Source organism: Argiope bruennichi, chromosome 3 (genome assembly GCF_947563725.1).
Source record: "Argiope bruennichi chromosome 3, qqArgBrue1.1, whole genome shotgun sequence".
NCBI lineage: Eukaryota > Metazoa > Arthropoda > Arachnida > Araneae > Araneidae > Argiope > Argiope bruennichi.
This window is the reverse complement of record NC_079153.1, coordinates 47,496,835-47,522,953: the sequence shown is the minus strand read 5'-3', so window position 1 is coordinate 47,522,953 and position 26,119 is coordinate 47,496,835. Positions and strand designations below refer to the sequence as shown.

The following is a 26,119-nucleotide window of genomic DNA, read 5'->3' as shown; positions in this document are numbered from 1 at the left end:
AATATGATCATAATAATATGAAAAGCTAAAAGTACAAAAACTTAATAAAGTATAATAAATTGGATATCAATAAACTGAAATTTCCTTAAATCAATGAAAATTATTTTATCATGTCGCAATGAATTAATCCATGATTTTTATTGATTTTAAATTACTTTATCTAAAACCTTATGTTGAATTAGGTATAAATTTTAAAATCATGGTAAAAATGAAACTAAAAAGTTTGAAATATAGATTGAAAAATAAATTTTATTTAAGAAATTTTATAAAAACAAAAGTAAACAAAATCAGATTAATATTTTGAAAATGAATCAAAATCATTGGAGTAGAGAAGTTATTGCAAAACTAATTCACTAAAAAAATTAGGAAATCAAAATCAAAATACCGATTAATTTAATAAATGATAAACTTTGAATAATGAAATTTTATGAATTTTGTAATGGATACTTTAAAAACTATTTATTCAAAAATATTTAAAAATCAAACCAAAATAAAAAATTAATATATTTATTTATTTTTTAAATTTTTGAAAAAAAATATTGACATTTAAAGCTTATTTTTCTTATCTCTTCAAAAGATATAGAAATAACAATATGTTTGAATCACATCTAATTTCATTGGCTGGAATGGAAGTTTTTAAGTTTTAAAAGTAGTCTTTATCTGAATAGAGTAAAATCGTAAATACATAACCATAGTAGAAGAGTTGCATGCATAGCACCATTTTCAGCTTCTTTTGGTATTTATTTATTTTGTTTGTCCTAGTCTAGGACTAAGATTTGTCCTTATCAAAGGACGTTTTCTGCCTTCAACTATAGAAATATAATTAGAGATGAATACATATGTATGAAAAAAATGAATAATCATATTTAAGATTTTAGGTACTTATGATACAGAAATGTAATATTTTATGAGAAGAAACAAATTATTTCACCCTTTCTAAAATTATTTACAAATATAAAAAATGCTTTAACATTTTAATGCCATATAGCAACGAATGTACAATATTTCAACATTTCAATTAACCTGTCAACAGTTTTGAAATTGATAGTAAAAACAAAAATAATTATTCAGAAATTGAAATTTAATAATAATTAACGAAATAGTTAAAGAAATAAAAGTACTGCAGATTTGACTTTATATCAGCTATTAAAATAAAATATTTAATAAAGGAGTAAATAATTATATACCAAATGTGTGGAGCTTGTTAAGTAATTGGTTTTGAATAAAATTGCCAAAAAGGTAGGTGACTACTTTCAAAAATCGATTTTTTTACAAAATTACGAAATTTTTGAAATTAAATATTCTTAATGCTTGAACAGGTTTCTTTATAAAACCAATAGTGTTTTGTTTCTAAGTCTATTTTTTGAGAAGTTACATTGATTTTTATATTTGTTTTAATGCCATTTTGTATTTTTAAAGGCCATTTTATCAAATATAGAACACGATAGAATTTTCTTCCTACAAACCTCATAAATTCAAATATAATCTATATTTTTTGTTCAAATTTGGCATAATACGTTCTCAATATTTTATGCAGTTCCTAAACTACAGAATAAGTAATCTAAGTCTAAACTACAGAATAAGTAATCTAATCATTTAGAAATATTTAATATTGTTTTAAAACTTCACAATGTGAAAGAAAAAAAAATAGAAAATGTCATCTTATTTATCAGTCGCCCCCCAATATTTAAAGAATGAATAGAATTCAGCTTATTTTTTATTTCAGGAACTAGAAAATATATTTCTTAAGCTATCTACACAATTTTAAGCAAATAATTTGGTAAACATCTAAAGCAAAAGTGTTTTTCTTTATATCTCTTTTGAGTCAAAATAAAACAACTCTTTTTCCAATTTTTAAAGTCTTTGGCCACTCAACTGGTATATTTTGGTTTCCTAGATGTTTTTTTTAAATATTTTTAATATAAATAATTAAATATATAACTATTTACGAAAGTTTTTTTTTTAAAATCATTCCGAAAGTAGTCACATCCTTATATCAAATTCATATTTTGTGTTAAATAATCAATAGAAAAAAGGAGTCCTTAGCCATTATTTTTCACAACAAAATATTACCCACCCATTTTTGGTTTAAGTCTTTGAAAGAAACATTGTCACATCAAAAAGGTTATTCAGATATAAACAACTAACACCTACACCAAGAAATTCGTAAAATATTTGCCCCTTACTTATCTGCTGAGAATGAGCAATTCTGAGCACCAATTTACGACTTCTCAGTTCATCTGCATTTATTCTTGAAGATTAAGTAGTTATGTTTTCACAGTCACGTCATTAGAAAGTCTTGTATTTCTAAAAGTTCCTTCCAGCTGATATGCAAGCAAAGACACTCGTGTTGCACGTTTCATATCTAAATGTGAAACAAATTCTGCGAATATGCAAAGACATTTGAACCGTCCAATAATATTTATCACTGGAATACGTATTGTAGAAATTATTTAATGTTCCATCAGGTTCATTAATGGACATTTCATGTTAAAATTTTCAAACAGTATATTTGACTGCTTGGACATCATGACTGGATTCATAATATGCTAAAACATCTGATGTATTTCCCACGTTACTCTAAAACTATCCAATAGGGCTTTCAACACAGTAATCATCTGGCGGAAATTGGCGAATGTCCTTTTTTTTCAACATCTTCCGCAGCCGTCTTCTTCGCACAGCGAACCATATTAAAATCAAAATAGTTACAAAACCAACTGCAGCTGCACAAGATACATAGGCCACTGGAAAATATTTACAGTGATCAGGTGATTCATCGAATCCTGAAGGACAATGCGCAGTGCCATCACACCATAATTCAGGGTCGATGCAGGCACCAATTTCAGGACATTCGAACAAGCAATCAACGTTCCTGAGAGTCTGACCTGACTGAGTTCTGACAAATGGTCTTGTCACTTCAAGCCATTGTATCACAAATGATGCCGAATCGTGTGATGAGACCATTTCTACAAACAACCTGTCCCGTTCTTGCCCATGAATCTTGTTTCGGGACTCATTGTACCACGTGTGGGAGAAGATGTCGAATTCCACTAGTTCATCCGCCTTTTGGTCAGATTTGTCACTGTCGACGCAAGCGTTCGCTACGGGTTTCTCATGTGGATCCAGGTAAACAAGAAGTCGACTTCCTAGAGGGCACTCTGTGGATAAAAGATAAGTCAATAAATATCTGAGTTATTAATAAAAAGGTATTAGGATATGTATAAAGTATAATTCTTCTAATAAAAATAATTTATTATCAGAAACACAAGTAGCAATGACCCGGTTTAAACATCTAGCCATTTCAATGAAATCCATTCTAATATGTAATAAGGTTTCCGAAATAACGGGTCAGTATACTTTCTTTGCAGCTAGACCATAAATGAATTGACGTATTTCAAAATAGGTCTAACAAGTTTGATAAAGTAAAGAACAAGTGATATATATCGTCATATAGCTTATATATATAATTTGTTGAAAACAATATATTGAAAAAAAATTAATTTCTGTGTACAACTCAATAATAATATTTTTCTGTCATTTGTTTCATATTATAATATTGCTTTTTTTATCAGTTTAACAGTTGTATGTCTAGTAATATATTTTGGTCAATTAGTATGTTTGAAATATAAAAGTAATCGAAGATTATTATCGTTATCCTGATTAACAAGTTTTAATCAAAATATGTTGAAATAAATTTAAAAATTCTCGTCAAAATAAATTCATTTCAGGTATTATTGTTTCACAACCATAGAAAATAATATGTGCTCTTGATATCTAAATAAACACCATAAACGACCAAATATGACATGTAAACTAATTTTCTAATATATTTTTTTAAATGCTGAAGAAGTAACTATTAATAATTTTAGAAATCATTTTCATTTTGAATAAATATATTCATGTTTTAGCAAATAAATAATAATTAATATGAAACCTCATGCACGGATATCGAAAAAAAAAATAACCAATCTGATTTTTTTTTCTTGGGCTGCTTCACATATTCTTACGAAATTTCAAAAAAATTATAATATTTTGCCTGAAGAACAGCAAATGTAGTACTTTAAACAAAACCTTTAAATTTCTTATCAGCAGATATCTAGATAAATATAAGAAATACCGATTAAATAGTTCCTCTAATAAATTGTCGTACATAAAGATAAATTGCTGATTTGTTATTACTAATATGTCGTTCTGGCATTTTTCCATTGTTGTGTTTAAGATATGAAGATGCGATTTTTTTTCCAATGTTGAATAGGTTACAGTGTAAAACATACTTTTAATGAACTTTTCTCTAATTTCTTGTACTTTAATTTTAAGTAAAGCTTAAAATTAAAGTTTAAGTTCGGGATCAAGCAATGGTGGAAAAATTTTAAAGTGCATATGTTTTAAAATACCGCTGCGTTGAAATTTGATTTTTAAAGATATAGGCTAAAAATTAGGGAAATGCAAAGAACATTGAATAGAATAATGTAAGGTTTTTTAATTATGTAAGTTACATGTCTGTTAAAATTTAAAATTAAAAAAAAATCCTGAGGGAAAAATTATACAACCATTAAACCAAGTGAAACCATTGATCACCAAAGAAAATCGTTATTAATATGGGGATATTTAGAAAAAAAATGAAGCAAGTTATAAATTAGTTAATAACTTTAAAAATTGCTAATTTCAGAAAAACACGAAAATTGTTAAAAAGGGATTTAACTACATTAGGTTTCAGAGAGAATCAATTAAAAATTTTAACACCTCGGAGAGCGTATTGAATGTGAAATAACGGTACTTATTTTGTAAAACTATAACTACTAATATCATAATATTGAATTTTTAATATAATATTGATAATACTAGAACTGAACAATATATGATATTGCCGCATTGAAGAAGGACAGTCGAATATCCATGGCCGAATGGTCATGACACTGGTCTCATGATCAAGAGATCTGGGATCGAATCCCGCTAGAGACAATGCTATTAATAGTATATGTAAATATGTAAATACTTAATTCCTCGATTTTATGTTTTCCTTTATTTCATCTTCCAGAAGATACTGGACATTTCTTTAGTTTACCAGACAAGTATTCTGGACTTTTCTTACTGTCTCCAGAAGAATATTCTGGAACTTTCTCTGCTTGTATAAAAGCAGAAGATTTGTCAGTTACTGTATTCTCAGTTCAGAGTTCAGTTAATAAATTGGTTTAGCTCTACCTCTTGTGTGTGTCATTGAGTTCTATACTATAGTTCTACGTGACAATATCATAATAAATATTGAAACAGCATCAAAATTATAAGTGATACTTTTCATGAGGAGCTTTACGTAAAATAAATAATTAAATGTTTCTAAATAACAAAAGAATAATTTTAATTAATAGCATATATGTAATCAAATACATTCCACCCATAAAATTTTTTTACCAATTTTTTTATTATATCAAAACATTTGATACCTTCAACTATCGATGCATTAAAGCCTTTGAATTTTAAATAAAGATGCTTGTGGGGAGAAGCTTCAATCTTCCAACGACATCGAATGGGCCTAGAAGGGGAAGGCACCTTTGAATGAGATGACGGCAACTGGAATGACAAGATCCCGTCTCCACTCAGTCCAGAATGTCGACGAAGTCCAATATCACACAAAGAATAATTCAAAAATTCATAGTCTGCTTCGAAAAAATAATCCTCGAAGTCTTCAAGATGGCTCATTCCAACAATTTCAAAGTTCAGTTTGACGTTACTCACGACAGACTCAAAAACCATGGCTTGGGAATCTTTTTCAATAGCTGCATCACATGTACAGCCAACTGGAGATGAATAACCAGACCAGTGTTCAGAAGCTCCTAGAAGAGACCACGACAGAGATTGTGGAAATCCTTGTCGAACGGCTGACATTCGACAACCGTGTCTTTGGAACACGGGATCATAATAAGAACTGCACAAGGATTTGTTGTTTTTAAGTCTTGCTTTCTTAATTGTCAGTTTGAGTCTTTCTGTGGGAAGTCCAACAAAATGAAACATACATGTCAGATTATGGCGGCCACCTCTTCCATAGAGGAACACATTTCTAGAATTTGCGATCGTTCCTTGTTTACCAAGTCTGCTGTCCAGTCGTCTGTCGCATTCAGAATGATCAATCTGAGTACCTTGCTGGTTAGTGTCAATAAATTCGTATCGAGCTGTGAAAGAACTTGTCGAGGTTGTCAGAAGTTCAGATGCAAAAGAAAGGAAGCGATGTCTGATGATCATTTCGGAGCCCTGAGAGAAGTAGCTTTCATTTGGAACCTGAAATGAAAAATATCAAATATTTATACGCTTTAGAATAATAAAAATTATATGTTGGTGGGATTATGAGAAACTTGGTTTATTTTTCCATTTTTATGCAGTCTTATAGGATATGAAATATATTTGGCATACCTCTTTGTGTCACTTGCAAAATTATGTCCATTAATAAATACAGACATCTGATGAAATTATCAGAAAAAGTTTAAAGAGGAATAATTCATTCGCATCTGGAAATACTCTTCGATTTCTGAATTAATAAACACCAAATCATTTAATAATTTATGCATGTAATAGTATTGACGCATCTCTTAAAGTCCAATGGAATGATTGATTCACAATTGATAGGTGATGATCCAATTTATAGAACCTAGAATAATCTTTTACCCTATAGATATTATTATGAAGGTTTCAAGAGTTATGTTTTATAAATTAATGGAAAGAAAAGTTGTTTCAGTGTTAAAGGGTTAAGAAGACGTATGAATGCTTTCCTTATGAAATTCAGTTGAATTTCAAAACATAGTCACTCAAATATCAATTGCTGCGTTTTGGGAATAAAAAATACCTACCATATATGGAACTATGAATGTCACTCTATCGATGGTTTAAAACACGTACTAATACTACCAAACACAATTTTGAGCACTAAAAATTTTTACAATGTTGTTATATGAAAGCAATTATTTTCTTTGTTATTTCTTTTGTTTTTAGCAGTACGGCATTTATATTCATAAATAAAATACATTTTTAAAGGTTTCATGTAATATGTTCGATTACCTTTTAGATTTCACAATAATTCTGAATATCCTTATATTTTGCTTATCCTCCACTTTCATGGTGAGACTTATATCGTGCGAAAGATACCGTATCTTACTGGAGATGGTTATTAGGATTCAACTTTAAGGGGATATACTCTATAGTAGAAAATTTCTTCTCAATGAATATTTCATTAGATTTGCATTGCTAATTTTAACTTGTATTATTAGTCGTATTTTTTATTTAACTTGCATTTTTTATTTAGTTGCAAACAAAGTGCACAAAAAGAAAATATTATAATTGACAAAAGATTTGAACTCGAGATTTTGAAGTATATCTACATTCTCCCTGCATTCAAAACATATACATCTATTTGATATGTCTATTTTTCTGTCTCTCTGTCTGCATATCTCTATGTTTGTGAATATGTTTCTTTAAAACCTATTTGAACTAGATTTATGGAATTCGGTGCATTGCTTTTGTATCGAATTTGTAAATTTCTATCACATTTTGACTCTTGATTAGAACTGAATACGATAACTGCGAATCGTAAATAGTTGTATAGATGAAACTGTGAACAAAAATTTAATTTCGAAATTTCAGATTCATATGAAATTTCGAATCATTTTTTTTCAAAGGATTGACTGTCTGTCCGTTTATACTTTTGCTTGGGAATGAATCCTACGAATACAAAACTTGCATGGATGCAATAAGAAACAAACAGCAAATTATATGAACGAAAGAATGCATTATATTGTTATTAGAATTATAATTCTGTGTCGAAATTTGGCATTAAAATCACGTCCAAATTGTATGCTCTGTTTCATTTTCTATTCTGCGAAGCACCAAAACGCTCGTGAGCGGAATTCTGAAAATAAAAATCTAAGCACACTTGATGTTAAATGCCTTATTCAAGATTCCACAATTTAATAGGAAGGAAGGAAGATCATTTTCTTTTTTTTCTTTTTTTTTTTTGAAAATACGCAAGAAAGTTTCAAATAAGCCATTTTATTATGGTTTTAAAGTAATTCAATTATAAGTAGTTACCTTTAACGGTTATCCTTTGTGTTTGCTATAGCGTTAAGTTCTATTGCACAAGTTATTTGCGTCAGTATGCCCGACTCATTTTAAGTATTATAAAGGTCACTTTGTGATATTCTGCATGTAGATAACATCTAGAATTCCTCAGATGTTTACAGGTGTCAAATTTGATATTCAACAGGAATTAGAGTTTGTTTCATAACGATTTTAAGGAATATTTCTATAAATCATACTTTCAATCGAAAAAATAGAAAAACAAATATTCGATATGTAAGTGTGGATATATATTAAAAAGATGCAAGAATTCATTCTGAAAAAATATTTTGAAAATAAAGCAAGTATAACGTTTGTGAAAATATTTTTTATAATATCTATGAATATTATGAAATTATAATATTACTAATTAGTAAAATTTATAATATTAGGAAAATAAAGTAAATTTTCGAGAAGAATGAAAACCAGAAAAGAGCTTTAAATAATCACTATATAATATTTTTTATTTAATATTTGAATAGTCAAAAAAAAATCTACTTCTTCAGAATGATAATATCATCCAGTAGTTTAATAATTAATGATAATATCATCCATTCTTACCTCACAGGGCCTTGGTGGTAAATATTTCGGTGGATAATCTGCAGCATGAGCGCAAAGTCGTGGGCCAGTTTCACCACAGAAAAGATGACTAGGCTCAGAGATGCCAGATGAACTTCCACTTACATTCGACTTAGCTTCTCCTAAGTCATAGATTTCTAACTTGCTTACAGAGCAAGAATTTTCAGTGTTCGGTGAAGTGGGTTGTTTTTCGACGAGGGCGAAAAATGAGACGAAGTACAACCAAATCTGAAAGTAAAATATATACCTTATTTACTAATTCTTATAATTAATGTTTTTAAACATATACTTTTCCGTAAATCAGTATTTGCAATTTGTAATAATCATAGATTAGACAAACAGTATATACAGAGACAAATGTAGTAATCGATACTGTCAGAATTTCTTCGCTTTTGAATAATAATCAAGGAAGAACTTATTATATAGACAAAAAATATATGCAGAACGAAATGTAGAAATCCACATTGACAGAATTTCTACATTTTTTTGAATAATAAGCAAGGAAGGAATTATTATAAAATCGTAAAGTGCAAACAATAATTTTTAATTTGAAAGTAACTAATCGATCCTGATATCAAAATTAAAAAGGATGAGAGAACAGAAATTTCTATGTAATTTCTTCCCGTAAGAATAGGAATTTGTTGCTAGTAAACAGCATCGTTTGAGAAATATGAAATTCCTTGAAGTTATAAAATTCGGTATCGGTTAAAGATAATTCAGAGAATGGATGACTTCCCCAAAAAATCAGTAAAGGTATGGGCAAACAGACAGAAGGAAGATGTTGTTCGCGTTAAATAAATACTTTCACGATGGTCCATAAAATTAAACAAATATAATCTATTTATCTTCATACCTATGACGCGAAAGCTATAATGCCAATAAAAGTGGAAAATAAACCAGAAAATTTCGTTCCACATTTACATTTAATTAAAATTTGACTTTAAATGAAGATGATGGAAATAATGGTGAGCATTGAATCATTGTTTGAAAAATATTGGACACAACACATGGACGAAACGCAAAACTATTACTAAAATTCGAAACATTACATCACAAATCCTAAATAATTTTAGATAAAAAAATTCAATTCATTCTTTATAAATTAAGTTCCCCAAATGAATAACCAGGCGATTTCAGCTTTATGAATAATTTCGTACTTTTTATAGCTACATATTTTTTTCTAAGCCGTTATTTTTTTACATATTACGGAAATTTAGAGAAATTTTATATTATTAATCTGTTTGCAAAATTTTAATTAAATAGTTTCGTATTTTATTATGATAAATAAAGAAAAAGGATAGGAAAGGATCAATCAAACCATTATCATTCTTATATTGAGATATGCTTCCATAAATTCTAAAATTATCACCTAGATTTTGATTATCTTAAGGCAGGAAAACGGTTTCTAACAATCACCCATTGAAATTTACACATTCAATTCCGATATAAATATATAACTTTCGGTTTTTTTTTTATTTTTTTTATTTTTAAATAAACGAAAATATACAAATAATGATCCACAAATTATTGCATTATTATTCAAAAGATAGATTATAGAACCATACTTATTGAATGGGACAAATCTTGGATAAGTTTAATAAGTGGTGTAGCAATTGCATTATATTTTTTTACTTTTATTAATGCAACATTATTTTTTGCAGCTAACATTCTTATGAACAAATATTTCAAAATTGCAACAAAATGTCATAAAATGGGCTCTAGAAATAAGTATCAAATTAAAATTATATTCTTTAAATTAAAGAACACTTTAGGAAGTTACTTACTTTCTTATACTCTTTTTAAAATCTCTCTTTACAAACTTTAAATTTGAAAACTTGTAAAAAGAACTTGTAAAATTAAACTTGTAAAAATTTTATTTAGTTTCCATTTGTTTTCAAAGATAAATCTTTTTTTAAGTAGATATAAATTATTTTTTAGTATTAATATGAAATAAATTATAAACTGAGGTAAATGGTATGTAACCAGATAATAAATAATTTCATATCAGTTTGAAGTAGAATAAAAATTTATTCGGAATTACAAAAATTGGTGTAATACAATTAATAAATTTTTTGCTCAAAACAAATTATTTTTTCTTTGCTGATTCAAAAAGCTGTGATAAGTTTTATTTAAGTAGAAATAAGGAAAATAATCAGAATGTATATTTATAATGTCTTTCAAATAAAATCATTCCGTCCTTTTTTTCTCTAAATACTACTAATTATTTAGAAAACGAAGAATGAAAATTATTAAAAAGTTAAAGTAATGATTCAAAGTCGCCATTTTTATAATATACTGTTGATAAAGTAAAATGAATATGAATTTAATATTAAAATAACAGATTTTAAACGAAAAACAAATTTTCTAATATAAGTAGATGTTTACGTAATGAATATTTTTTTTTATTTGCACCATAAATCGTAAAAATTACATCCGGCTATACATCAGGCATAACTTATAATAATCAATATCTTTCAGCTCGCACATAACAATATCAATTAGAATTCACAATAATTTTTTACATTATGAAAAAAAATTCGAAAATTAAGTTTTTACAAGAAGAGGACACATTTTAGGAAATTCAGCTCGTGATTAGAGAGCTTTTAAGATGTTAATTCATTAAAATAATAAAGCGTAATGGTTAACTAATTTTGTGATAATAACTTTCAAACTTTCAACATTGCTTAAGTGCTAATAAATTTATTGGACAGCTTGGGCTTAGTGTTGCAACCTGCACATCATGTGGTAAGGGTTTGATTATGCATGGGTTATGTATATTCTATAATTAATAATATTAAATTTACCCAACAATTTAATAGTATTTTAGTTAAATTATTATCCTTCCTATTCCTAAAATAACTTTCTTTACGCTTGATAAGTTATAGTTAATTTCTTTTTTTTATTTATAAAAAATTTATATAAATGATTTTTATTGTGACAAATAATAATTGTCATTTATGATTAAAAATTCATTAAATTATAAATTATTTAATTATTGATCAACATTTCTTTCTAAATTTATGAAAACAGTTAAAAATTATTTTGGAACAACACACTATCACCAAATTAGTTACTCTAGATGTCAAAATATTTTTTAATTCCAATAATATTATTTTGAAAATAATTCTGGAATTGAAAATTAATACTTGTTGCATATGATTGAAAATTGATACTTGTAAGGAAAAAATTTTTAATTTTACGAATAAATAATCTACATGAATACATCATAATACAAATAGTTGTTGATATCATTTATCACTACTAAATTTCCCTTAAACACTCTTTTACTACTTCGAAATTGGAATTCAATATAAATTATGCTTATATAAAGATAATTAAAATAGTATTTAAAATTATTAATCTGTTAATAATAAAATTTTGAGAATTAAATATCGCATGTATAAGCGTTTATTTATGGAAAAAAGATTAATATATTTAAAATGTTTGGAAGATCTTAATTTAATTTGAAGTTTTTTATATTATTAAATATGCAGAATAGATCACTGATTGCTTGCTTTAAAGATTGCTAAGCTTCTGCTTTTGACAGTGCCAACTTAATAATATATCAGATTGAAGATGATAGAAGCTATTTTCTCAAATTTAATGTCCCATCAAAGGGCACCTCAAATACGGGGAAAATAAATTTACATTGTGATAATTGGTTCTTTTCGCACTGGTGGAGTATAAGGATGCTGCCATTTTTGGCTTCTGTTTATCGGAATGAACTATTGAATCTTTGACACAATTTCGCAATTCGTGTTCTATTTTAGACAGATGAACAGATAATTCTTCTGTGCAAATGGAAATAAAGCGAAATGTACAACTTTGCAGATACATTTGGTTGAACAGAAATTAAAGTTGGAAAATATACTGATGCAAGAAGTAAATAAGAATTTAAAAAATATATACTCACTCTATCATGTTTAGAGGCTCCGATCAATCTATATGTACAGTTTGTGTTTGGTGGCATGGTATGTTTTGGGCTGTGAAGCAGACCCCAACGTCTTTTTGTGCCATCTAAGGTATAAAGACAACGTCCGTTGTCTTCTGGAGTTTCAATTTGGACCATCTCATATCTTACTGAAACTTCAATCTCCACCCTTGAGTTACTCAGATGCTGATAGGGAGCACTGTAGATTTGTACCAGGAGCTCGTTACCACTGGAAACAATCTCTGGTAAAGATCCTGATCCGCAGAATTCCAAGATCTGTGGAGATCGAGTGGATGGACCATCGTAAATTCGAACAGCATCGCCACTGATACAGTCTGTGGATAATAAGAAACTGGTACCACTCGTGGAAGTCGCTCTGCCAGTGGGAACTGAGATTTTATAGTCATTCGGTTGAGATAAAACAATTTTGGCCGTGTATCCCTAAATGGTAAGAGATAAAAATGTTTGAAACAAAAGCAATGGAAACATATTCATAAAAAATAATTTAAATTAAGTAGGAATCTTTCTTTTTAATCAAGATGTGCACATATCAGATGGGTATATTATATTATCCACCCTTTCGAAAAAAAGGCACAAGAAGGAATTATGATAAAAATTAGGGTTGACTGAAAGTAAAAAGGTTTGGAATAAAGAAAGTTGAAAAGGATTTTAAATAGAATTGAAAAAAGAAAGCTCCGGATTCATGGTAAACATTGTAGTATGAAAGTACGATAAATAATGCGATTTAATTATTTATGACAATAATGATAACTCACTAATTGCATGATATTTAAAATCTGTCTGTAGTTACACCCAATTCAATATCAGAAAATTATTTCAAATAAATAATCAATAAAATAATTTCTTTGAAATTTGCAAAAATTCCATTCACATAATCTGCTAACATATTCTTGTTCATATAAAGAGAGTTAGATGTAAAGCCACATGTATTATTGTAATACGAGATTTGATTAGTGATTGGTTATATTAATGATGCGAAAGGTTCCATTTATTTCAGGCTAAGATCAATTCCCAAGAACTAAACTTAAGTTGGTTTCGTTCACAAATTCTTTAATGATTCTAGTATGATAACATTACTTCAACCTTCCGTTATGTATGAATCATCATTTAAATCGTTTGAATATTTTAAATATTCCTTTTAAAATGAATTGCTAATGGTTTCATACACTTTCAGCTATCTACACTTCATGGACTTTCTAACATTTATAATTCAAAATTTTTGGCTGCGTTCACCTTTTTCCAAATCACAAATACCTTAATATAAATCGTCTCACCAGAAGTAATTTTTCTGTTAGCTATTCTTTACTTTTGTTTACAAATTTAATATTGTATATTAAAGGTATGAATCCTTAATACAAAAAAAAGTTTTACTGTGAATTGAATTGTCTTTTAAAATTGTGAATTGTGAGATATATGCAGATTTCTCATTACTAACAAAATGATGATCTATAAAAAGCGCAATATTTACGATCAGGAGATTTTATTGAAAATAGTAGAACAGAATACCGGTAAAAATAAATATATATAAGATACAGCAGTGAAGATCAAAATTCATGTCTTCTTGTAAATAAACGTCGTTAATTGTTATTGATGTCTGCCGGTTCTCTTATAATACACCAACTAAAGGAACATTTTGTGGAAAATTTTTATAAGAATATGAAAAATATATTGAACATAAAATGAAAAGATGGGCTAATATAAAGGGAACAGCTTCGATGACAGAAGCCATTTTCTGAAAGTTTCTTTGCCGAATTATCCATGGCATTCCTCTTCAATGCTTTATATCGACATCTTATAAGATGTTTTCACAATTATTGATTGAGCATGTGGTATTTTGGTAATAAAACTTATATTTCATTTTAATTAACAAAATTAACTCACTCAAATATGAGTTTCTATGGAACAGCACACACATATCGCTTTATTATTATTATTATTACCTTTACGATGATATCGTTGTAGTAACGATATGATATTATTGTTTTATTATTATTATTATTATTAAGTCTAAATGTTAAGCTATTTATGTAAAAGTAATTTTTAAGTTATTTGCCGCAAATCTTAATTTACAATTTTCAAAAAGTGTTTGTTAACGCAACCAAAAATACTGTTTAATAAGATATTTTTATTGCAATAAATTTCAGTTATTATTTCGACTTGATAAAGTGAATAAGAATACATCGCTATGAAAACTAACAGAGGATTCCTAAAAGTAATCCAAAAATGTTTATATAAATCTGTATTTTCAACAACAACAACAAAAAAAAACACCTTTTTCGTGAAATTTTTATTTAATAATTTTCTTTAAAAAAACTTTATTTAGCGAAACTGACAGTGAAACTGAGGGAAATACGATACATTTAGTTCGATATTATTTCCTTTTTCTGAGAATATTATAATCTCACTTTAAGAATTTGAAGTAATGGAAAGATATTTTTCATGGAAAAGATTCATGATTTTTTATTTCTCTACCATTTGCAATTTAATATGGAGTAAGCAGAAAAAGAGAAATAGTTTCGAAAAAATTCGAATATTTGATTTCGGTAGAAAATACTTATAAAATCTTTCTGCATTTAAATAAGCATCCATTAGTACAAAATATCTTTTAAGTTTGATTATTATATTAATTTAATTGCTTTAATTATATATATATATGAGATACTATATCATCAACTCGAATTGATAATCAAAAGCATTAAAAAGTTCTAAACATACGAAATATGTTCAAAAAAATTTTAATGAAGTTGTTTAAACAAATTTTTCAAAAAAAGGAAAAAAAATGTTTTTGTTGAACATATGTCAAAAATTTTTTGATGAAGAAGTTTTTTGTCATAAAGTAACTATTATAAATAAAATATTTATATGTGACGAGGAACACTTATTAGTATATATTAGTTTGGCAAGATTTATGAGCACTGCATAAAATCCATGCAGACATAATTTAGATCTGTTGAAAGAAATGAGGATAGAACCCCCAATTTTATATTTTGTCTTTTTTTTTTTTTTTTTTGCATATTTTGGAAATGAAATATTTAGAGAGGAATTATATTTTTCGATCCTCCTTATACCTTATGCAAACAACGCTTAGATATTTAAACATTAATGACGTAAAAGGCAAACTATTGCATAATTATGGTACATGTCATCATACACATAGGAATGTTTTAACTATTTATGAAGCATCCTTAACATGTTCTTTTATTTGAAATATTAAGATGACTATTAAACACATATCATCTAGCACACTGTTTCTAAGGACTTATTTCTTTGCAGTTAAATGCAATGCTTTTTTTTTTTTGCAAGTTAAGACATTTGTTTGTAAATTTCGCATATTAAACGTAGACGTGTATTTGAATTTTTGTATACAATACAATATATTTTATGAATCTACATTTTCATTTTTTAAAAAATTTCTATTAAAGTATTGATTATCGGATTGATTTTCTAAACTATGAATTTCAGCCAAATAAAATATATAAAATAGGATAATTATTTAAACATTGTTAAAACTTAGCTATCTTTGGCAACCAGCAGATTCTCCAAGATTAATACTTGATAAATCTTTCAATAAAAATAAATATTTTATGTCATTTGATCTTAATGGCTTCCTTAGAAAAGTACTTTTAAGTTTCAGATTTTAATAGACATGTAGCTCGTAGTATTTGAAAAGCATCATAGCTTTTATTGCACTAACTTTAATTTAGAACTGAAGTTAAACTACTTCCATAATTAAAATTTATTTGGAAATTCAGATATTTCAAAAAATTATTCGCAAGTGAATTGTGAATATATAATAAGTGCGAAAATTGGAATTATTTTGGAGCTTAATCTTTATCAAAATTTTTAATTTAGCTTGCTCTGATTAAATACTTTATTTTAACCAAATGATTTTGGCAGACACGTTATATCCAGGAGAAGTTCCTTTTAAATTATACAAGTTTGAATCTCTAATTAAGGGGATAATCTGAAATCCACAGCTAGATAGAACTCACTAGTGTATTTTATATGTCCGTCACTCTAACTGAGAAAAGTTAACTAGTATGATTTATACATAAATAAATTACCTAATAATATAAATTTCTTAATTATAGCCCCACCCTTTTTCAACTTTTATGGTAGCTATCTGATAAATTGTCGCATTATCTTGAGAACAGCTACATAACGAATGATAAGTTATTCTAAAGAAAAAACACCACACCCAAATGACGTTAGCGATAACGATATTCAAAATAGTTGCTTTTTATCTAAATTTATGATATTGAAGATATTCTTATATTACGTAGTAACTATGACAGGAGTCTATTTTATTATGTATAAAGTCCACAATGAAAGAAAAATTTTGTTTTAATGATCGCCCATTTAAGCTTATCTGAACGCCTACTCCTAAACCCTGTACATTTTATCAGGTGTTGAATCAGGATTTATATGACAAAAATATGCATAATAAGTTCCTTCATTTGTTTAAAATTTTGAAACTTTTTGCACAGTTTATAAGAAATATCACACATTACAGATATAATTTTCTGTTCCATTTTTCAAGCAATCTCATCAGTTATTGAGCTAAATTTATAAACATCGTTATCAAATATTAACGCACTATTATAAATTAAGCAAATGCTTCTAAATCAACCTCAATGGGAAATCTAATGATTCTAAAAAAATAATTACAACAAATAGCATTGTTAGTGAATAAGCTAAATAATTCAGATAAGGTTTAAACAATTATATAAACATAAACTCTAAACATAAAACGATTTGTGAATCATTTTCTTCATTTTCTACAGACTTTACCAAACTTTGTATATCTTATAATTGGAGTGAAAAATCAACTTTAAAATGATTTTTTTTCAGATTTCAGTTAGAATTGTAAACAATTATACCTTTTCGTCTTTTTTTTTTTTTTTTTTTTTGCAAGCCAAAAATATTAGGGCACAAAAAAAAAATCAAATTTTGAATTGCAAAATATTATATTTTTAACATTTTTTTCTAACGATTTTCTAACGATTTTTTTTAATTTTATATTTTGAAAATAGTTTAACACATTGACTGCAGCACTTAATTTCTTACAATGTAATTTACAAGAATCCGCCGGTCACCGCTGACCACCACTGAAGTCAAGGTGTTAATAATAAGATATAAAATGGATGATAGTTAATTATAGATATATTTTTTATGAAAAAGGATACGATATTAGTTCAGCAATTTTGATACAAACACCACTACGGAATTTTCCAAATAAAATCGATATCTGCTATATATCGCATTGCATTTATTCCATTTTACATGCAGGAATCGAGGTACATTTTAAATCTCTTAACACGGTATTAATAAATACAGAATTTGTGTCCATTTGTTAGTATTTGGTATTATTTATTTAGTGGATTATTTAAATAGCACATTTCATTAAATATTGTTTCATACCTTCCATGTCGCATTACTAACAGTTTTTTTATCATTAATCCAATGAAGCACAGGTAAAACATTGGGTCTAAAGCTTATAAAATAATGGCTAATCGGATTACTTCATAGCATCCATGTGCTAGTATTTAATAAAACCAAATTATTTAAATAAAATACTATCAAAAAAGAGTTTACTTCAAAAATTTAAATAATATATAAAGCAGTGATGAATTTTTAATTTAGAAAATGGGAACAGTCAATAGAGATTGTATGTCAAATATCAAAATTTAATATATTAAGGTAACACAACAACATCTAAAATAGATTCACTGCGTCACTTCTAATTACCGATTAGCACTTGAAAAAACACATAACAATAGTATTTTCGGTTGCATTAACTCAATCTAATTATCGATTCCCTCTTAACTGACAGTAGAATTTTTATCAGCAAACAAAGCAAATACATAAGCTCATATATGATTAAATTGACAGTTAACAAATGAGCTAATTATTGTTAATTGCCAAGAGCATACTCTAATAAATATATTTTCAATTATATTCATTTCACACATTGAAAAAAGAGTAACTAATAAACATTCCTTTAGTTAATTGATATTTCAGAATCATTTTCAAGTCAAGGACCATTATTTCTATTTCAATCACTAATCAGCTCATTTGCATAATTGAAATTTTTACAATGTAAATGTATATGATATACAATATTTGTTGCTACAAAAAAATATCAGAAATAATATCGTATCATTGTTTTTGAGGGCATTCGTTATGTTTATTGATTATCGTCCAAGCTTTATTGAGGAGTGAAAGATAATTTTGTAAATAAAAAAACAAAACATCGATGATACGTACAGTTAATCATGACATATAAAAGTAATTATTGAATTATTGAAAATTTTATTATTTATAATTTATTGCTTGAAAATCTTTATTTCGCTTAGTGTTCGTATGTAAAAAAATAAAAGATGGTTCATTTTGGAAAATACTACTTCATAGTGAAAGTCACTTTAGAAAATATTCAGGCAAATAAAAATGGTTTCTATAAAACATGCCAATGAGAATAAACGTATAATAAAATGTACTCTAAATATTTACTAAGCACATACTATATTTTACTAATTTATTATAAAAATTAATTGTAATATTTTCATGTAACTTTAATTATGCAATCAAAACATAATTATATGAAGTGTATAACATAATTCTCATAATTATATGAATAAAAAATAAAATTGTGTGTAATTTATATTGTATTTAAATATGAAGGAAAACTGAAGGAAATTCGTGAAATATGCCATACTCATTTTCCGAGCATCAAAATTCCTCTCATTGGTGTGGTTCAAAATTTTGAATCAAGAGTACCGTTTGAGGTTGAGTTAAAAAATGATTTTCACCTTCGGTATGGCAGTTACAAAACAGAATTTTAGTATAGTCAATCGTTCCATTTTTATATTTTTTTACATACTTTTTACTGACTTCACTAAAAATGTTAATTTAAGTTTTATAGTGAAACGCTGACTTTTAAATAACATTATATATATATATTACACTCAAGATAGAATAAAATTTCGCTTAAAGAACAAACCTCAGGAGCTTTCGGATGTCTAATAAAATAGTGACATGTAATATTTCTCGGATAAAATCCAGGAAAGTTAGGAGTTCTAATTCTGCAGCGTCGGTTGCTATGGCAATCAAGAAACTCACGATCACAGTATGTTCCTGGAACTGGACGACCCATGTAGCTCGATTTTCCACTTTCTTGTGTAGGTCTGCGCTTCAAAAATCTGAAATAATATAAATATAAATGTTATCATAATCATTACCATCTAGTAAAATGTATGAAATTATTTATTTAATTTTCCACAATACGAATTTTAAAAGATAATTATTTTCTAAATGACGCAAGATTATATATATATATATTAATAATATAAAGAATAAAGTTCCATAAAAATTCATATCAACCGCCTTTTTATTAAATAAAGATATAAATAAAGATTAAATAAATTTTATTAAATAAAGATTTTTATTAAATTTATCAATAAGAATTATTTAAATAAATTAAAATGCTAAATATATTTGATGCAATTTAAACTAGAACTAAAAATTCTAATAAACCAGTAATTCCAAGTGAGATAAACGAGGTGATGTGTTACAAAAATTTTTGTACACATTTAAAAAAAATTATAAAATGATTTAAAAAAAGAGCAAAAGGACACTTTTATTCGTTATCATTAAACAAGTTATTGATATTTAAAAAAGAAAAATAGACTTTGCATTGGAGGAGAAATATTTAATTTTTAAAGTAATGGGGTTTCAAAAATTAATTGATATACTTTTTATGTAAAAAATATTCCATATAAAATTGCCTTATTTTTTAAAAATGTATTTTTAAACCACATCTTTCGTTTTTATATCTGTTATTATGGCAATATATATGCTGTTGAATGATTCTAGAATCTATATTAATGTTATAATTTCAAATAATTGCCACTCTTCATTGCATAATTTTTTTTCTTAATTTTGAATAAAGGAAATCAGTCTCTGCTTTTCATTTCCACTTGCATATTAAAGAAGCCACTACATTTTATATTTTATTTCCCCCCCCCCTCAATAAATTATCTTTCAATTTAATATTCAAATTCAAATTCTCAATTCTTCAGTTTTCATATTATCTTTCAATTAAATATTCAGTTATTTCCTTCTAAATAAATTATTTTTCAATCCAATATAAATAATATTTGATTTTTTTATTGAAATAATCCAAGTGTGATTTGCATGACTCATTTTCTTTGAAGCTCAAAGAAAATTCTACAGACAGAATTCTAATATGTAAAAATATTTTTCCTGAAACAAATCCAACCAATGCCCAAATACAGCAGATAAGTTGAAATTATTAATTAAATTGCAATGGAATTTGAAATGAAATTTGTCATATTTCTCTTGTTTTTACAGGCACATAGGAAATTAAAAATATTAGAGAAAATAAAACATCGAATTATTGCAATTTCAGCGCAATATTTAAAGAAGAAGTTTAAGAGTTTTGAAAATAAAATAAAAACTGCTTCTTGGCTTCGTCAGCCAAAATCGATTAAAAAATCAATATCAGAATCGGGAAAATTCTTCTCTAGAAATATCACGAGTAAAGTTAATACTTGAAAATTTTCTTTATTTCTCAAAATGGAAATCGCCAAGTCAAAGCAGAAAGGCAGCATTTCACTTAAAGATATTCAGTTTGGATTGTATTACATTCCTATGCTACGTAAAAAATTTATTTTGACGTCTGCTGAAGTTTATATTTATTCTAAAAATATATTCGTCTTTCTGCTTTCTGAAAAATTGAAAGTTAGAGCTGATATCTTATCTGAATTGAAAGCACGTAAAATTTTTCTTCTAAAGTATTTTAAAAGATCAGTAAAAATTATTTTGAATACGTAAATATATGAAAGAAATGGAATGAAGTTAAAAGATTTGTTCTCTCAGCTTTACAAGTTATAACACTTATTCATAGAAATTTACATAAATAAAATTTCTAAGATTATTGAGTTTTGAAAGATTGCGAAAGATTAAAATGTTTGTGTGGAAAATTACTGTTAGCAAGTTAAAATATAGGAAATAAATTTATTATGTATTTGAAAATAACTTTAATAATAACTTATCTAAAATAAAATGATAATGGATAATTAATTTTATTATTAACGTTAATATGTAGGACAAAACAAAAACTCAAAATATGAGGAATTGATATAAATATTTTAAATGTAAATACATTTTAATTACATTTATAATATAATATATATAAATATATAAAATAATATAATTATATAATAGAAATATATAAAATCTTAAATCTTATAGGATATTATTTTAATCATATTTCTGATAGCATTCTTAATTGGTTTTTGTTCTGAAATTCAAAATTTTGATTTTAAAAAAATAATATTTTAGTACTTAAAGAAAAGTGTGTTTCTAATTTTTAAAAAAATATTTACTACTTTCTAAATGAAATATTGCATTGTTCATATTTCATAATTCGTTATTAAAACTGTTATGTAATTTTATAGTAATATTTTTCTCCACTTGACCACCAGATGGCGCTAGCGGTATTGATAATTAATAAAGAAAGAGTAAAATTCTAAAAGTTGTTATGTTGTCATTGGCAATGGTTCTATTAAAATCCTTATTGCCAGTAATTAAAGTTTTTTTGTGATGTTCTTATGATTATATATATGTATTGCTCTGCAAAAGTATTTGCAGAAAAGAAAAATAATAAATTGTATTGAAATCTGTGTTCACTCTTTATTAGTGGCTGGAGTTACACTTAATGTTTGGCGATTGTTAAAATCATGTTTTCTTTATACAATATTAAGATATAATAAGATATATATAGCTCTATAATTGAATAGCTAAAATGTTTTATTTTTGTAATATCTGTGTTAACACTTTATTGCTGGCTGGAATTATATTTCATGCCAGGCTGCAGATCAAATTATTTTATTTTATACAAAATTAAGATATAATAAAATACAGAGTTCTATGATTAAATAGCTAAAATGTATTTATTTTTGTTATTTTTTTTTTTCTTATTTACACAACACTTTTAATGGCAACACCTATATTTCTTGCTCACAGATTTTATTTTATTATATCTTTTAGGCATTTCAAAACGTTTGTATTTTTCTGTACTAGATGCCTAAAAATACTAGATGACTCTTAACAATAATTCACAATTCCAAAAGGAATTCATCAATTATATAAATAATGCATTTTGTATTATTATATGAAATTTACAGTTTATGAAAAATGCAAATTTAAGAGAAATATATTTATGAACTTGGATATGCCAGCCGAGAGATCGGGATTATGATTTTCTGCTTTTTGTTTTGGATATTTAAAGCCCAAAGTCAGCTAAGTTCCATTCATCAAAGTATTATTAAGATAATTGGAAAGTTGAGAAACTATTTATGAGCGATTTCAATGAAAAATAGGTAAAGTATCAAAGTCATTTGTGAGAAAGGCTCAAATTAAACAGACAGTTAAATTGAGGAAATTATTTTACGGTAAACATGACTTAATAATATTTGTTAGTTTTATTCTTATGAAACTATAATTTAGGCATAATAGAACCAGTGGCATACAAATGTAATATATTTAGGCATGAATAGTACTATTCATTATGAATCCGTCTTGGAAAATAAAAATACAATGCTCAAAGAAAAAAAGGCATCTGACAGAAATATTCATTAGTTATTTCATTCCAACCAAATAGCATTGATTTTATATTGCAGTATTATATCATACGCATGATAATTATATAAACAATCAATCATTCAAACTTTTATGGTCCGGATGGTTATTACTCTAGTCTTTCTTAAAAAATGTCGATTTTCATAATAATTCTAATGATTACGTCTGTGATGAAGAAAATTGCATTTGACATATTGACTTGCACTCTTTAAATACAAATACAATACTAAAAGAAAAAAAGGCACCCTGTCAGGAAATATTCATTATTCATTTCATTCCGGCCAAATGATATTGATTTTATATTGCAGTGTCATATCATATGCATGATAGTTATAAAAACAATCAATCATTCAAACTGTTATGGTACGGATGGTTATTGCTCTAGTCTTCCTTTAAAAATATCTATCTTCATAATAATTCTTTGTGACTAAGAAAATATCATTTCACATATGCACTTGCATTGTCTAAATCCTAGATTGATTGAGTTTTAGTAAAAGCTTAATTTTCATCACCAATCTGTTTCTTCTTTCAAAGATTTGATCCAAAAGCAGTTTTCATAAGCAAAATCTGCAAGTTCTAATTTATTCGCTGAAGTTTTTTTAAGATCTATTAATTATGATTGTTTGACATTAGGTGAAAGTTAGTAACAAAAGAGCTATATATTTAACTTTTGTATAGAAGATATAAAATTTATCAATGGAACTTTTGCATATATTCACAAATCTCTATTTAGAACTTTTGTTGCTAAAGGTTCAAATTATTGCAGTTCAATCAATTAATAAAATTCACCCAAAAAAGTGAACATATTCAGAGTAAAATGCAATATTTCAAGTTAAGACTCACCTGTAAGTAAGGTACAGACTAAATGATGTCGAAGGTATAGAAGCCCTACTGGGCACGACAGCCATTACACTAACATTACTGCCTTGGGAGAAAAAGGTGACACTCCTTTCAATCATAGAGCCACAAAATTCGCCAAAATTTGGCGATAAACGGGTAATAGATTCTTCAGGCACTCTTGGGAATACCGATGAATATCTTCCAGGAGAATAGAATGTAATTGATGCATCATCATCCCAATCTCTTGAACTATCTGACCACTCAGAAATCTTCAAGTAACCTTTCTGGCAGATGGATGTTTGATTTCTGACAAGATAAATACATATAAATGTTTTAGTAAATATGGAATGTAAATGTGGTATATATATTATTTTATTAAATAATGCACATATCATTGATTTTATGCACTATATGAACATAATGAAAAAACAAACAACAAAATAATCTAATTAGGATACAAATATTTAAGTACAGCAATCTATAAAAAAGAGTGAAAATTTCAAAATTTCCATTGAATTTTCGAAACTAACAGATCTTGACAGGGAAAAAATATAACATTTACGAAATGTTAAACTGTGAAAGGAAGTTCAAGTAAAGTAAAAAAAAAATAATAATAAGCATTCATTTTCATATAGACTAAGCATTAAATTAAAAAAAAAAAAATATTTCTAATATAGGATAAAAATGCTGAAATTTTCTTCGCCATTTAAATTTAATATAAAAATGAGAAAGTTCATTTTGAATAAAACGTTTAGAAACTGTCAGATGGTCTTCGTAGAAATAAATTGCCCTTATATATAATAATTTTTAGTCAAAGGGAAATAAGATTTATTCAGCCAAAGAAAATCGCAGTTTCAGAAAATAAAACACTGTTTTGATAAATAAATATATATTTTATGCAATATATTATTATAATTATGTTATTTGGTAATACGCATCAATGAAAGCAAAGAGGAAAACTCATTAAAACTGAAAATAAGTTGTGAATATAAAATCTTTATATTATCATTTCGATTTATTAGATATGACATTAGTATTAAAATTCTTAACATTTAATGTAATTATATAAAATGGTCAATCTTCTAGAGTGAGTCACTACGGTTCTGCTCTAGGGAAGAATTGAAGAGAGTTCACTTAAATTATAATTATATTTTTGGTTTTCCCATTAGAGCTACAAGATATCTTACATATATAGAGTAATTTAGATGTCCAGAAAAAACGTTAAAAATCAATAATACGAAAAGGAAGGAGGATATTTTTTGTGGAGTGATATAAAAAAGAAACTATCTTTATCACGAAACTAGACAATACTGTTAAAACAGTTTCATTTTATCTACCATAAATTTCTTTTGATTTCCTACAAACATAATTAATCAGACAAAATATTGATTGGAGTGGTTGCAAGTGACCAACATTCTTTTCTTCTTCCAAAACTACACTTATCAGATAAGGAAACGCATTTCTTCAAAGTGTTAAGCAATTTTCCGATTGTTCATATTAAATCATACTGTCATAAATGTTATTTACCGCTGATAATATGTCGATCGTCATTTAAAAAGTGCATCCTTGAATGGAAAATTATACTTTGAGCACATGACTTCGAGTCTGTAATATTATTCACATTCGCATATGAGCTCGTAGACAGATCAACGAATGCATTGCTCAACATGGATAACATTTATGTTGTTAGGAAGTTTTAACAGATCTAAAGTATCTTAAGGCTACTTTATTTCAAAACTGATCTCCTTTTTGACAAATTGTATCTAGTTTTTGACAAACTGGCTCTAAATCATACTATCATAAATGTTATTTACCGCTGGAAATATATCGATTTATATAGTTTTTTCAGCATTTTCATTGGTGTCTGTTGTCTAATTTATCATGGATAGAAATTATACGAAGTTTTGCATTAATATGAGATCTTGGCCAACCAAATAAATTTTCAGAATTTTTAGCAGCTAAGTTAAAGGAAAATAAAAAAAAAAA

At 26.7% G+C, this 26,119-nt stretch overlaps 1 protein-coding gene across 1 annotated transcript in view; it reads right to left on the bottom strand.

Annotated features, from left to right (window-relative positions):
- Positions 1-1,667: 1,667 nt before the first annotated feature.
- LOC129962484 (uncharacterized) overlaps positions 1,668-26,119 on the bottom strand; it is a 233,248-nt gene continuing 208,796 nt past the window's right edge. The window contains exons 6-11 of the mRNA XM_056076219.1: positions 24,137-24,439; positions 19,632-19,830; positions 12,593-13,051; positions 8,662-8,907; positions 5,442-6,273; positions 1,668-3,158 (exon numbers count right to left, since the gene is read on the bottom strand). Of these exons, the coding sequence (XP_055932194.1) occupies positions 2,587-3,158; positions 5,442-6,273; positions 8,662-8,907; positions 12,593-13,051; positions 19,632-19,830; positions 24,137-24,439 (2,611 nt within the window). The 3' untranslated portion in view covers positions 1,668-2,586. The remainder of the gene's footprint in view (positions 3,159-5,441; positions 6,274-8,661; positions 8,908-12,592; positions 13,052-19,631; positions 19,831-24,136; positions 24,440-26,119) is intronic.